Source organism: Myotis myotis, unplaced genomic scaffold (genome assembly GCF_014108235.1).
Source record: "Myotis myotis isolate mMyoMyo1 unplaced genomic scaffold, mMyoMyo1.p scaffold_m19_p_17, whole genome shotgun sequence".
NCBI lineage: Eukaryota > Metazoa > Chordata > Mammalia > Chiroptera > Vespertilionidae > Myotis > Myotis myotis.
The window spans coordinates 34,132,109-34,144,881 of record NW_023416321.1 but is presented as its reverse complement, the minus strand read 5'-3'; the positions used below and the strand labels follow the sequence as shown (position 1 = coordinate 34,144,881).

The following is a 12,773-nucleotide window of genomic DNA, read 5'->3' as shown; positions in this document are numbered from 1 at the left end:
AAGTCTGCCTTCTCCATTCAAGCTTCCTTCCTTTTCGCAGCTCATAAAGCCCTATTTGCCCACTCTCTTAGCTGCTTTCCATCCCCAGTGTGGCATGGCGACCAGCCATCTCTAAGTGTGAAGGGGTTAGGAAGGATGAGGGGAAGGGTGGTGACTTCCCTAGTACTCTGCCAAGCTCTGTTCTGACATTCCTTTGTAGTTCTTTGGCATTTCCATTGCAAGAGGGTACACTGAGTGCATCTTGCCACCTCCCTTTCCTGCCCCAGAGCAGTAGAAATAATAAAAAGATTTTAACAAAAATCCAGAACCATACAAAAAAAGATGTGGTAAACTAGAAACTCTAAGTCGTGTGTGGTTTGTTACAAGGAAATAGACAACTGGGAGAGTTCCCCTCACTAATACAGACAACTGAGAGTTGTTGAGATATACAACTTGCCAGCTGCCACTGCAATGATGGAGGCCAGCAACTATGTGACATGGGCAGCTTTGGAAGACATGGTCAAGAGCTGGTAAGGGGACGGTGGATGGGAAGTCTGCGTCACAGAGTTAAATCAGATGCCATCTAAGGTTCCTTCTTACAATAGGATTGTATAAGGAACATACGGAGCGAAGTGCTCCAGCACCACCCAGCACCATCTTTTCTTAAACGGGAAGATCAATTTCTCTGATGACACAGTACCTTTCGGAAAGCTGCCGGATCTGTGGAATTCCCATGTACTTGTGGAAGTGCTCCAGAACGTTCATCACACCCTGAAGAAGATTAGCCACTTCTCCATATTGCCTCCGCCTGGTCATGGCTCTGCAAGGAAGTAAGAAGTTGAGAACTCTAGAAATCCACTAAAGACACACGAAACAGATGTGGAACAATCTACTCTGAGCTCTAAAACAGACATCACTGGAGCAGAGGGCGAGAGTGGGCTAGAGGGCGTTGACGGGGGTGGGGTGATGGTGGTGGAACTGGGACATATGTAATATTTTCAACAATAAAGATTAAAAAACCAACAAATTATATAAATCTAAAAAATAAAACAGACATCAACTCGATTTAGTAAGTATTTGCTGAGCACTAAAAAAGTATGGTGCTATGCAGTGGGGGGGAGACGTCTAAATCCTCAAGGCAACAACATTTAGTCAGGGAGAGGGCCAAATACACAGCTAACTAATACCAGACAGGATGAACTGAGTTCTAAACAGAAATACTAGGTATGTGCTATGGGAGGTACAAAAGAATGTGTGAGTAATGGGTTCTCATTGTGTGGGGAAAGGGAAATCTGGGAAGACTATGAATTTTGGGTTTGAGTTGGGTTATGGGATTAGCAGGCTTTTGACAGAGAACATGGGTAAGGATCTTATTATCTGAGGGTTACAGTTTAGAGGCAAACCAAACACATCTTCCCAGGATACAACAAAGGGCATTTAGGTTCATTTACATGTTAACTCAGATCTGTACGTTTTAAGCCAATGTTAAGCAACTCTGTTTCCCTATTGCAAAGGTTAATGAAGCATAAAAGAGGATGCTGATAAAATCAAGTTACACATAGCAAGGAAGGACAAACCATTAGATCTAAATCTTTCATTAGGGTTGGGCTTTTAAATTAAAAGTATATTTTATGACTTCCCTTAAGAGGCTTTTACAAAGACAGGATCAAGTTCAAGCTAAGATGTGATGCTGCTGCCAGGTCACATAGTTATGCATCTGGGGGAAGGGACAAGGAAATTGCTCTGCCAGTCTGCCACTGGCCTCTGACCTCTCTGATCACTACTTGCAGGAGAATGGACCAGGGTTCACTGAAACTCATGCAACATCTGGGAGAGATCAAGAAGGAGCCAGTACCCCGCCCCTAACTTTGGATACTGCATCTAAATTTACGTGAAGATGCTCTTTCTCTGTCCACACATGAGATTACACTGAGGCTGGGGCAGGGGGAATTCAGCCCGAGACAGACCACAGAAGAGAACTGGCACATCAGAATCTTGCTAATGAAGGAGGCCTTGACACTGCTTCTTTGTGGTAAATAACCAGCTCTTCCTTTTATTTTTTCTAAATATATTTTGATTTTTTTTTAAAAAAGAGGAAGGGAGAGGGATAGTTAGATACATTGATGAGAGAGAAACATCGATCAGCTGCCTCCTGCATACCCCCTATTGGGGATGTGACTGCAACCAAGGTACATGTCCTTGACCGGAATCAAACCTGGGACCCATCAGTCCGCAGGCTGATGCTCTATCCACTGAGCCAAACCAGGTAGGGCCAGCTCTTTCTTTTAATACTATTTCTAATGTCCTCATACATCATTCCCTATAGTTCCTCTATAAACCAAACAGGAAGCTACTGTATTTGAAAAACTGGGTTGAATGATAAATCAAAGATATGTTTTTATATGATACATTCAATGACAGTGTAACTCAGCCCATCACAAGCAGGAAAACTTGCCAAGGTTAAGGCTGTAGGGAGGGACAATGGCCTCGAATCACCTTGTGGGCTTCAATGATAGAGATCTACCAGACCTACCTGTCAGGTTGTTTGTATTCTTGGAGTCATTTCTCCACATGCTTCCGGGGCCCCTTCAGATTCATTTGCATCTCATTTCAAAGTGTCAGGCTGTGCCCTGGCTGGTTTTGCTCAGTGTTTAGAGCGTCAGTCTGCACACCAAAGGGTTGTGGGTTTGAGTCCCGTTCAAGGGCACATACCTGAGTTGCAGGTTCAATCCCTGGCCCCAGTGGGGTCAAGTTCAGGAGGCAACTAATCCACGTGTTTCTTGCACATTGATGTTTCTCTCTCCCTATCCCTGCCTCCCTCTCTTCCACACTCTCTGAAAATCAATGGGAAAAATATCCTCGGGTGAGGATTAACAACAGCAAAAAGTGGCAGGTTGTTTGTTGGGTTTTGAACAACAGAGGGCAGAAAGTAAATCTGGTGACTGAACATTTGAGCCAAATTTGCAGAAAGTGGGGCAGGATGGTGAGACTTTACTGGCTGAGAAGTAAATAACCCTTTTCTCTATGTGACACATTCATTTCGTGTGGACCGAAAAGAGAAAGTTGACACTGCTTACTCGAGGGAATCGACGCCGCCTGCCAACATGTGCAGGTGGTTCAGCGTTGTGATTGAGGTGGTCAGATGGCGTTTGGCATGATCTAACTGCTTAATATCACGGGTGATTTCTTTAACCTAAATATTGAAAACCACGGGAGAAAAAGGAAGAAGGTAAGAACGATGTAAACACATCCGCAAGTAGCTCCACAAGAAAATAATGCAAATGAAGGAAGAAAAAAAAAAACTCAGGTTATACCCGAAACTAATACAAAATAACATTGACTATAAACTGTAATTAAAAAATAAAATGTTAAAAAAAAAACTCTCAGGTTAGCCCTTGGAGAAAACACAGGCTTTTTCACAACAGATAATCAAATTCATTCCCAATCAGCCCATTTAAATTTAATTTGGCATTTCTTCAACCGACTTTACCCAGGGCTATAAAATCCTCATTTGTGAGAATGAAATGAACTTTATTTTTCACCCCCAATGGAGTCTACCGGGCCCAGAAGCCAAGTACAGTGCATGTACTATTCTGACCTTTTTCTGACCTTAAACAAGGTCAGAAAAGTATGCCTTCTGCCACTGGGACTACTAGGTTCAGCCTAAAAATGGATGGTATTAGTTGGCTAATTCTACTGAGATGGTCTTCACTCATGGAACTAGGGTTTACTGTCTTCAGAAAAGAAAGAATTTCTCTCAAATTTGAAGATTTTTAAGAATGTAAACCCCGTAACATAAGCTTAGCATGGAATGTCACAAGAGAAGAGGCAGAGTCTTCAGTGAGAGAGAAGGAAATCGGAGGAGTAAAATTCCAAGTGTTGATCTGCCAGGTCCAAGAGGAAGAAGTGCTGTATCTGGGAACACAAGTATATTTTAGTCACTAGGAAAGTACACTGGGTAGTGAAGTGGAGGCAATTTTCCAACTTCACCAACACCCAGGTAAAATCTCCCACTAACTGCCCGAGTTCACGTTGACCAAGAAGCTTCTGAAGAGCAACTTGCTTTCCCAGGTTCTCTGGTACCGGGAAGGGAGGGAGTGCCCGATACTAGGCACACATATCCTGGTCACTGGAAAGATATACCTCCCATTACAAGTGAAAAGCCTGGGCCCTGGCTGGTGGCTTAGTTGGTTGAAGCATTGTCCTGAACACTGAAAGGCTATGGGTTCGATTCCCAGTCCAGGCACATACCTGGGTTTGCAGGCTCGATCCCTGGTTGGGGTGAGTACAGGGAGTAACCAACTGCTCTCTTTCCCTCTCCCCCCCCCCCCCCTTCAAATCAGTTTAAAAAACACACTATGTCCTTAGGTGAGAATTAAAAATTTTTTTAAATAAAAAAAGTGAAAAACCTGGTAGTGAGTTAAGTTCATGTGACCACCCTGCATGAACTCATAAAGATTATGACCTGCACAGCTCAGTTTCACAATCACAAACTTGCAAGGTTTTTTGTAACCAAAAAGATTAGGGGGAAAAATAATAGTAATAATGGTTTCCATTCATTGAGCAACTAACACAAGCCTAAGACCATCTCAGTGCTCTTCATTCATTCAATTCTTATAACGCTTTGAGCTATATGTTGTTATTCTTATTTATAGTTGAAAAAACTGGAATTCAGAGACATTACATTATGTAGTCAGAATCTGAGCCCAGGAGTTGGCATTTCACACCACCTCCCACAGAGTACGGGTGGGTGAGGCTGGATTCTTGGTCAGCAGCGGGGCCTTCAGAGTACATCACCGGAGGACAGATGTGTAGAGGGAGAACTTAATCAAAACCATAAGCATGTATCATGGGCAGGCTACATCCACCTCCCAGATCCAGGAACCATTTTCATGTGATACCAAGTGACATATCATATATCTTAATAATGGCTTCCATTCATTGAGCAACTAACACAAGCCTAGTACTATGCGTGATATAAACAAGTGCTAGAGAAAGGAATCCAAAATGACTAGAAAACTATTTAAACACAGGGCTGCAAATATCGGGCGGCAGGGAATGAGTCACTGCACCGCTAGCTGCTCCTGCTGAACTGATCTAGAGTGTACTCAGAGGGCTTGTTTTAGAGATGTGGGTGCTGCGGTTGGCAGCAAATGGGAGAATAAGTCCAATAACAAGTGTAAGTGGACGAGATGCAAACTTCCTCTCCTGGAGCAAAAAAATTGGGAAGAAACCTAAACTCACCATTTGCTCTGATTTTTCTGCTTTGTCTTTGATATCTTTGATTTTGCCGAAGAGTTGCTGAATCGCTTTCTGGGCCTCTTCAAGTGCCTAGAATAAGAGAAATAGATGAAAAACTAGACAGCACCAGTCCCTACAATGTAATCAAGTCCAGCTTCAGAAGAAAATTAATAAAGTTCTCTTGATTCATTGCACTTATGCTGACAATTTTACTGGACCAAAGTAGTAGAGACAGAGTCCAGCATTTGGATACAGGCAAATACTCAGGATTCTTGCCAATATACATCATACAGTTTTAATTTAAAAACGAAACTATTTCCCTCTATCCCAGCGATTACTACACATATTGATGACAACAAATAAACAGGACATGCATATCTGTGTGTGCGTGTGTGCGTGTGTGTGTCTGTGCACGTGCATGCATGCGCACATATGCAGTAACCTTCAAAACCTGTAGAGAGACAGAGATGACTGAAGTGGGTAGGGGAAGCTCTGAATTTTGGAACTTCCAGATGACTGTGCCATCAAAAACATCACAACTACCCATGGGAACTCCAGACTGCGGCAAACCTTAAAGACATTATAATACCCCACTTGGAAATCAAAGAAATGAAGTTAGAAAGGGACGCTTAAAGCTACAGGTGAGCCAAATGTTTTCCCCTGAAATAAGAGCCTACAAAGACGAATGCCACACATTAAAAATATTACAACCCACAGTAGCTTCTGTGAGGAGGTGAAGCAATATGCAGGGATTTGGGAGGGTGCAAAAGCCACACATGTGCAGAACATGTGTATTTATAAAAGATGCAGCAGTCAAAGGACCCATGCTTCATTTCATCAAAAGCACTTTATTTAGTTTGGATTTAAGAGTGGCCTGTCCTAATTGGGTCTCACTAGCCCTTTATAAATGTAATGACAGGGCTAATGTAACCCTAGAGCTGTGTGTGGCCATCTTTGCCGACAGAGAAAAACAGACAGCCTTCGTGGGAAGGACACCCTCACAGAGGGAAGAGGAAAACAAAGCTGAGTTGGAGAAAGACAAAAGGCAGACAGAATGATCTGAACCTCTGCATCCAGCTGTACCCAGTGGAAGAGCTACCTCTACACTATGAATTCATACATATTCTTTTTTGCTTAAAAAAAAAAAATCCCCAAAAAGCAAACTTAAGTTGGCTTCCTCTGCAGGAAATATTTTCCTTGTTAGAGGGATCATATCTCCCTTTCCTTCCCAGGTTTCCTGAGCTGTCCGCTTCTTCTCATATTGGGAAGCCTTTTTAATCTTGAGCTCCCTGCCCTGCGTGCAGCTCACATCCAAACATGGCTTTCTTTTGATCTTCTTCCACCTCCTCTGGGGTTTGCAGGAGGTTTCACATGTGGGGACAAGGATGCTAAGCTAGTGCGTGTGACTATGCGATGGCTTCCGCAGTGAACGTCCAGGAGCCCCTCTGAGAAAGCCCTTAGCCCGTTTGTTGCCAAGTCTGAGCTCACGATTCCAGAAGCTGCTCCACCACCTCCCTGGGCAGTGTGTGTTTGCTCTGCTGGATCAACTTACTTACGTCTACAGAGGTTTGTGAGCAAAGGAGCTTTCTACCTGTCATTTCTGCCACCTGGACACAGGTATTTTCATCATTGGAAAGTTTGGTCCTGGAGCTGGAAAGGGGGCAATGGAATGGAACTGGGTCACTCTAGGTGGCCCCTCTCCATCCCATTCCACCCAAAAAGGATGCCTCACTCAGCAACTGTTTCCACTCAGCTTCCTACCATGCTGTCTTTCTGATTCCAGGACTTGGCAACCCTGAAACAGCTGTGGTGTCGCCCTGGCCAGGTGGCTCAGCTGACTGAAGCATCATCCCACGCACCAAAAGGTTTGGGTTCGATTCCCAGTCAGGGCATACACCTAGGTTTCAGGTTTGATCCCCAGTTGGGGCGAGTATGGGAGGCAACTGATTCATGTTTCTCTCTCACATCAATGTTTCTCTCTCTTTCTCCCTTCCTCTCTCTCTAAAAATCAAGAAAAATATATCCTCAGGTAAGAATTTAAAAAAAAAAAAAAAGAAACAGCTGTGGTGTCATGAGACAACCCTCCATTTTTCAGTCAGAAGGCAGGAATATGAGGCCTCTCTCCACTGTCACATACTAGCTGTATTTCTCGGGCATCAGTTTCCTTGTCTGAAAAGTGGTGATGATGGCACTTCCAGGGTTACTGGGAAAATTAAATGGCATAAGAGGTGTAAAAAGCTGCATGAATATTTTATTTATTTCCAGAACTTATGACCAACCTGAGCAAATGCATGTATGCATATATTTATAGGTAAATATACACATATATATGTAATGTTCTCCTCTGACGACTCTTTTCTCTCTCACACACAACCTCTAGGCCCGCCTACTAGATGACCCCTCTTATTTTTAGCCCCTCCCTGAGTGAATCTATGCCCACTCACTCCATCTCCCTACCCCTTCTCAACAGCACTAATCATCAAGGAAATGCAAATCAAAACCACAATACATATCACCTCACACCTGTCAGATTGGCTATTATCAAAAAGACAACAAATAGTTAACGCTAGTAGTGATGTGGAGAAAAGGGAACCCTAGTGCACTGTTAGAGGGATTGTAAATTGATGCAGCCACTGTAGAAAATAGTGTGGAGATTCTTTAAAATAAAAACTAGAACTACCATATCACCCAGTAATTCCACTTCTGGGTATCTATGCAAAGGAAACAAAAACACTACTTTGAAAAGATATATACACCTCTATGTTCACTGTAGCATTATTTACAATAATCACGATATGGAAGCAACCTAAGTGTCCACCAATAGATGAATGAATAAAGAAAGTGTGGTACAGCCCTAGCCGGTTTGGCTTAGTGGATAGAATACTGGCCTGCGGACAGAAGAGTCTCAGGTTTGATTCCGGTCAAGGGCATGTATCTCGGTTGCAGACTCCTTCCCGGCCCGGGCCCTAGTTTGGGCCCGTGCAGGAGGCAACCAATTGATGTGTTTCTCTGACATTGATATTTCTCTCTGTCTTTCCCTCTCGCCTCAACTATCTCTAAAAATTAATGGAAAAATATCCTCGGATGGGGATTTAAAAAAAAAGTGTGGTACATTTATACAATGAAGTAGTATTCAGCCATAACAAAGAATGAAATCTTGCCATTTGCGACAACATGGATGGACCTAGAGCAGCCGTGGGCAAACTACGGCCCGCGGGCCAGATACGGCCTGTTTGAAATGAATAAAACTAAAAAAAAAAAAAAGACCATACCCTTTTATGTAATGATGTTTACTTTGAATTTATATTAGTTCACACAAACACTCCGTCCATGCTTTTGTTCCGGCCCTCCGGTCCAGTTTAAGAACCCATTGTGGCCCTCGAGTCAAAAAGTTTGCCCACCCCTGACCTAGAGGGTATTATGCCAAGTGAAATAAGTCAGACAAATACTGTATATTTTCACTTATATGCAGAATCTAAAAAACAAAATAAACATACAGAACAAAACCAAAATAGGCTCATAGAAACAGAACTTATGGTTGCCATAAGGGAAGAAGGGTATGGTTGAAGAAGATTAAGAAGTACAAACTGCCAGTTATAAAATAAGTCATGATGGAGCAACCAAGATGGCGGCATAGGTAAACACCTGAACTTGCTGCTGCGCACAATCACATTAAAACTACAGCTAAAAGACAAAACGAATATCATCCAGAACCACGGGAAGGCTGGCTGAGTGGAAATTCTACAACTAGAAGGAAAGACAAAAGCACACTGAGTCCAGTAGGAGGTGCAGAGATGCGGAGGTGTGGAAGTATAGAGGTACGGAGGCGCGTGCGAAAGGGGCTGGCAGCTGGGTATGCTGTTGTCTTTTCAAACGGGAGGAAGATACAAGCTCCTGACTGCCCTGTACTCCAGCTCTGGGCGAGAATTGGGGGACCCAGACTCATACGAAGAGAAACTGGACTGTCTGGCATCGGGCCGAAAGGCAAGGGCGGCTTTCTCACAGAGGTGTTTGCAGCGTTCATTGTTCCTGCATAGGGCTGTGGGACACAGACCCCGGGACCTCTCAGAGGCAAAGGAGACTGGCAGCCATTGAGGTTTGCTCCGCCCAGGTGATTCCCTGAGACCCCGCCCCACCCAATTTACAAGCCCACCCAAGCTGTGCGCAGAGGCTTTTGCATATGAACGGCCTGGCCTTTCTCCGCCTAAAAACCTGTCAAACTGTAGCTGGGTCAGAGAACCCCAGAGCTTCCAAAAGAAGGCCGAAGGCTCATCAGCAGCCTGCATTACTTCACAGTTGGGCCTCATCTGGGTACCTCCAAACCCCAAACAAATAGGAGGAATCTGCAGATCTCTCTATAGCTCCTGCTGTGTGGCCTCAGGCAGTGGCTGACTTTGCACCTCTTTGGAGATCCAAGAGCCAGTCTACCCAGTGGTCAGAGTGAGACCATACAGATTACAACTCCTCAGACCCATAAGAGACACACTCAGGGCAGACTCAGTGAGCACCAAAGCCCCACTGAAGCAAGTCCTCCCCCATAAGGGTGTCTCCAGCACAGAAGTTCTCCCATTATAGACACTACTGGTCCTCACAGCCAATTGACCTGGAGGTCAATTCCTCCCAGTGATACCAACAGCAATCAAGGCTTAACTACAACAAGACTGTGCACACAGCCCACAAAGGGGTTTACCAAGAGTGTCCACCTCAGGTAATTAGGGAGGCTGAGCCACTGGGCCCTATAGGACACCTAGCACACAAAGCCACTCTATCAACACAGGGAAGCAGCCAAAATGCAGAGACAAAGAAATAAATCACAAATGAAAGAAATGGAGGAAAGCAAACTACTGGATATAGAGTTCAAAACCACGGTTATAAGGTTACTCAAGAATCTTCTAGAAACCTTTGAGAAATATAGTGAGACCCTCAAGGATATGAAAAAGGACCAATTAGAAATTAAGCATACACTGACTGAAATAAAGAATAATATACAGAGATCCAACAGCAGACTAGAGGATCCCAAGAATCAAGTCAAAGATTTAAAATATGAAGAAGCAAAAAACACCCAACCAGAAAAGCAAAAGGAAAAAAGAATACAAAAATATGAACATAGTGCAAGGAGCCTCTGGGACAGCTTCAAGCGTACCAACATCTGAATTATAGGGGTGCCAGAAGAAGAGAGCAAGATATTGAAAACCTATTTGAAGAAATAATGACAGAAAACTTCCCTACCTGGTGAAAGAAATAGACTTAAAAGTCTAGGGAGCGCAGAGAACCCCAAACAAAAGGAATCCAAAGTGGACCACACCAAGACACATCATAATTAAAATGCCAAGAGCAAAAGACAAAGAGAGAATATTAAAAGCAGCAAGAGAAAAACAGATAGTTACCTACAAGGGAGTACCCATATGACTTCCAGCTGATTTCTCAACAGAAACTATGAAGGCCAGAAGGGAGTGGCAAGAAATATTCAAAGTGATGAATAGCAAGTACCTGCAACCAAGATCACTCTACCCAGCAGAGCTATCATTTAGAATTGAAGGTTAGATAAAGAGCTTCCCACATAAGAAAAAGCTAAAGGAGTTCATCACCGCCAAACCAGTACTATATGAAATGCTGAAGGATAGTTTTAAGAAGAGGAAGAAGAAGAAAAAGGTAAAGGTAATAATTATGAACAACAAAGTGACAACAAATACATATCTATCAACAAGTGAATCTAAAAATCAAGTGAATAAAAAATCTGACGAACAGAATAAACTGGTGAATAGAATAGAATCAGGGGCATAGAAAGGGAGTGGACTGACTATTCTCGAGGGGAAGCAAGTGTGGGAGATGTGGGAAGAGATTGGACAAAAATCGTACACCTATGGATGAGGACAGTGGGGGGGGGGGGGTAAAGACAAGGGGTGGGATGGGAACCGGGTGGAGGGGAGCTATGGGGGGGAAAAGAGGAACAACTGTAATAATCTGAACAATAAATATTTATTTTTTTAAAAATAAGTCATGATGATGTAAAATGCAGCATAGGGTATTTAGTCAATAGTATCATAATAATTATGTACGGTGACAGATGGTTACTAAACTTATTGTGGTGATCACTTCATAAGATATATAAATGTCTAATCATTATATTGTACACCTGAGATTAATATAATACTACAACTTAAAATAAATTTAAAAAATTCCCCTCCCTGTTTCTAATATTCACCTCCTCAAAAGCAGGATACAAAATTCTTTTGATCATTGCTAACTGCTATACCACCCAACCACAGATTTCGTAAGATTATGACAAACCAAAATAAAGTTCTAACAATATAAAAATGATAAGGAGTAAGTTATCAGATATCTAGGTATAACCAAAAGGAGGATGCTCAACACAGCTACTGATTGTGTGCAAATCTCTGTTGTCTCCCATGGCCTAGTTCAAGTGCCATTTCTTTCCATCCTTTCCCAATTTCCTCTTCCCTTCCAAACACCTTCTCTCACAGACATACACAAAGCACACAGTAGAATCCATTCGTTCTTCATCTGAGTGCCCATGGACCTTTATGTATAGTTAATATTTGAAATAATTTTTTGTGGGTCTATCTTTTGACTGGACTACACAATCCTAGCGGGCAGAGAAATGTCTCACTCATTGTAACTCTCCCATACCTACAGCAATGACTAGGATAAAACAGTAGGTGTTCAACACATGTTTAATAAGTTGAATTTACAACCAATCAATCATGGTGTACACAAATACAGACACACACTCCCATCATTGCTCTCAGGTACTTATGGCTGTGCCAGCATTTCAACTGCATACCTTCTTTTAAGCAACATAATTCAGTTTTGCAATCTGCACATACTGAAAAAAATGTTGGGTTAAATAACCTAGGAAATTAGAGGAAAATTTTTTAACTTGCCATGACATCAACTTTTGTAAAGTTGTAGCTATAATAGTAAATTATTATAAACTAGAGCAGTAATGGAGAACCTATGACACGTGTGTCAGAGGTGAGACATGAACTCATTTCTTTGGTTGATTTTTCTTTGTTAAATGGCATTTAAATATATAAAATAAATATCAAAAATATAAATCTTGCCCTAACCGGTTTTGCTCAGTGGATAGAGCGCCAGCCTGCGGACTGAAGGGTCCCAGGTTCGATTCCAGCCAAGGGCATGTACCTTGGTTGCGGGCACATCCCCAGGTGGGAGTATGCAAGAGGCAGCTGATCGATGTTTCTAACTCTCTATCCCTCTCCCTTCCTCTCTGTAAAAAAGCAATAAAATATATTTTAAAATAAATATATATATATATATATATATATATATATATATATATATATATATAAATCTTTGTTTTACTATGGTTGCAAATATCAAAAAATTTCTATATGTGACACGGCACCAGAGTTAAGTAAGGGTTTTTCAAGATGCTGACACACTGAGCTCAAAAGGTTCGCCATCACTGAACTAGAGGCCCAATGAAATTCATGGATGGGGCTCGGCCCTTGCAGCCACGGCAGCTTGCCTCGGCCCTCGCAGCCCTGGCTTCGTCCGGAAGGTTGTCT

General features: G+C 42.6%; 1 protein-coding gene across 7 annotated transcripts in view; it reads right to left on the bottom strand.

Moving 5' to 3' along the window:
- Positions 1 to 12,773, bottom strand: part of VPS53 (VPS53 subunit of GARP complex) — a 191,345-nt gene that overhangs the window by 99,885 nt on the left and 78,687 nt on the right. For all 7 annotated transcript variants that reach the window (XR_004972902.1, XR_004972903.1, XM_036340926.1 and 4 more), the window contains exons 9-11: positions 5,224 to 5,310; positions 3,057 to 3,172; positions 680 to 799 (exon numbers count right to left, since the gene is read on the bottom strand). Coding sequence is in view for 5 of the 7 variants with exons in the window: in XM_036340926.1 (XP_036196819.1) it covers positions 680 to 799; positions 3,057 to 3,172; positions 5,224 to 5,310 (323 nt within the window). In the remaining 2 variants the exon portion in view is untranslated. The remainder of the gene's footprint in view (positions 1 to 679; positions 800 to 3,056; positions 3,173 to 5,223; positions 5,311 to 12,773) is intronic.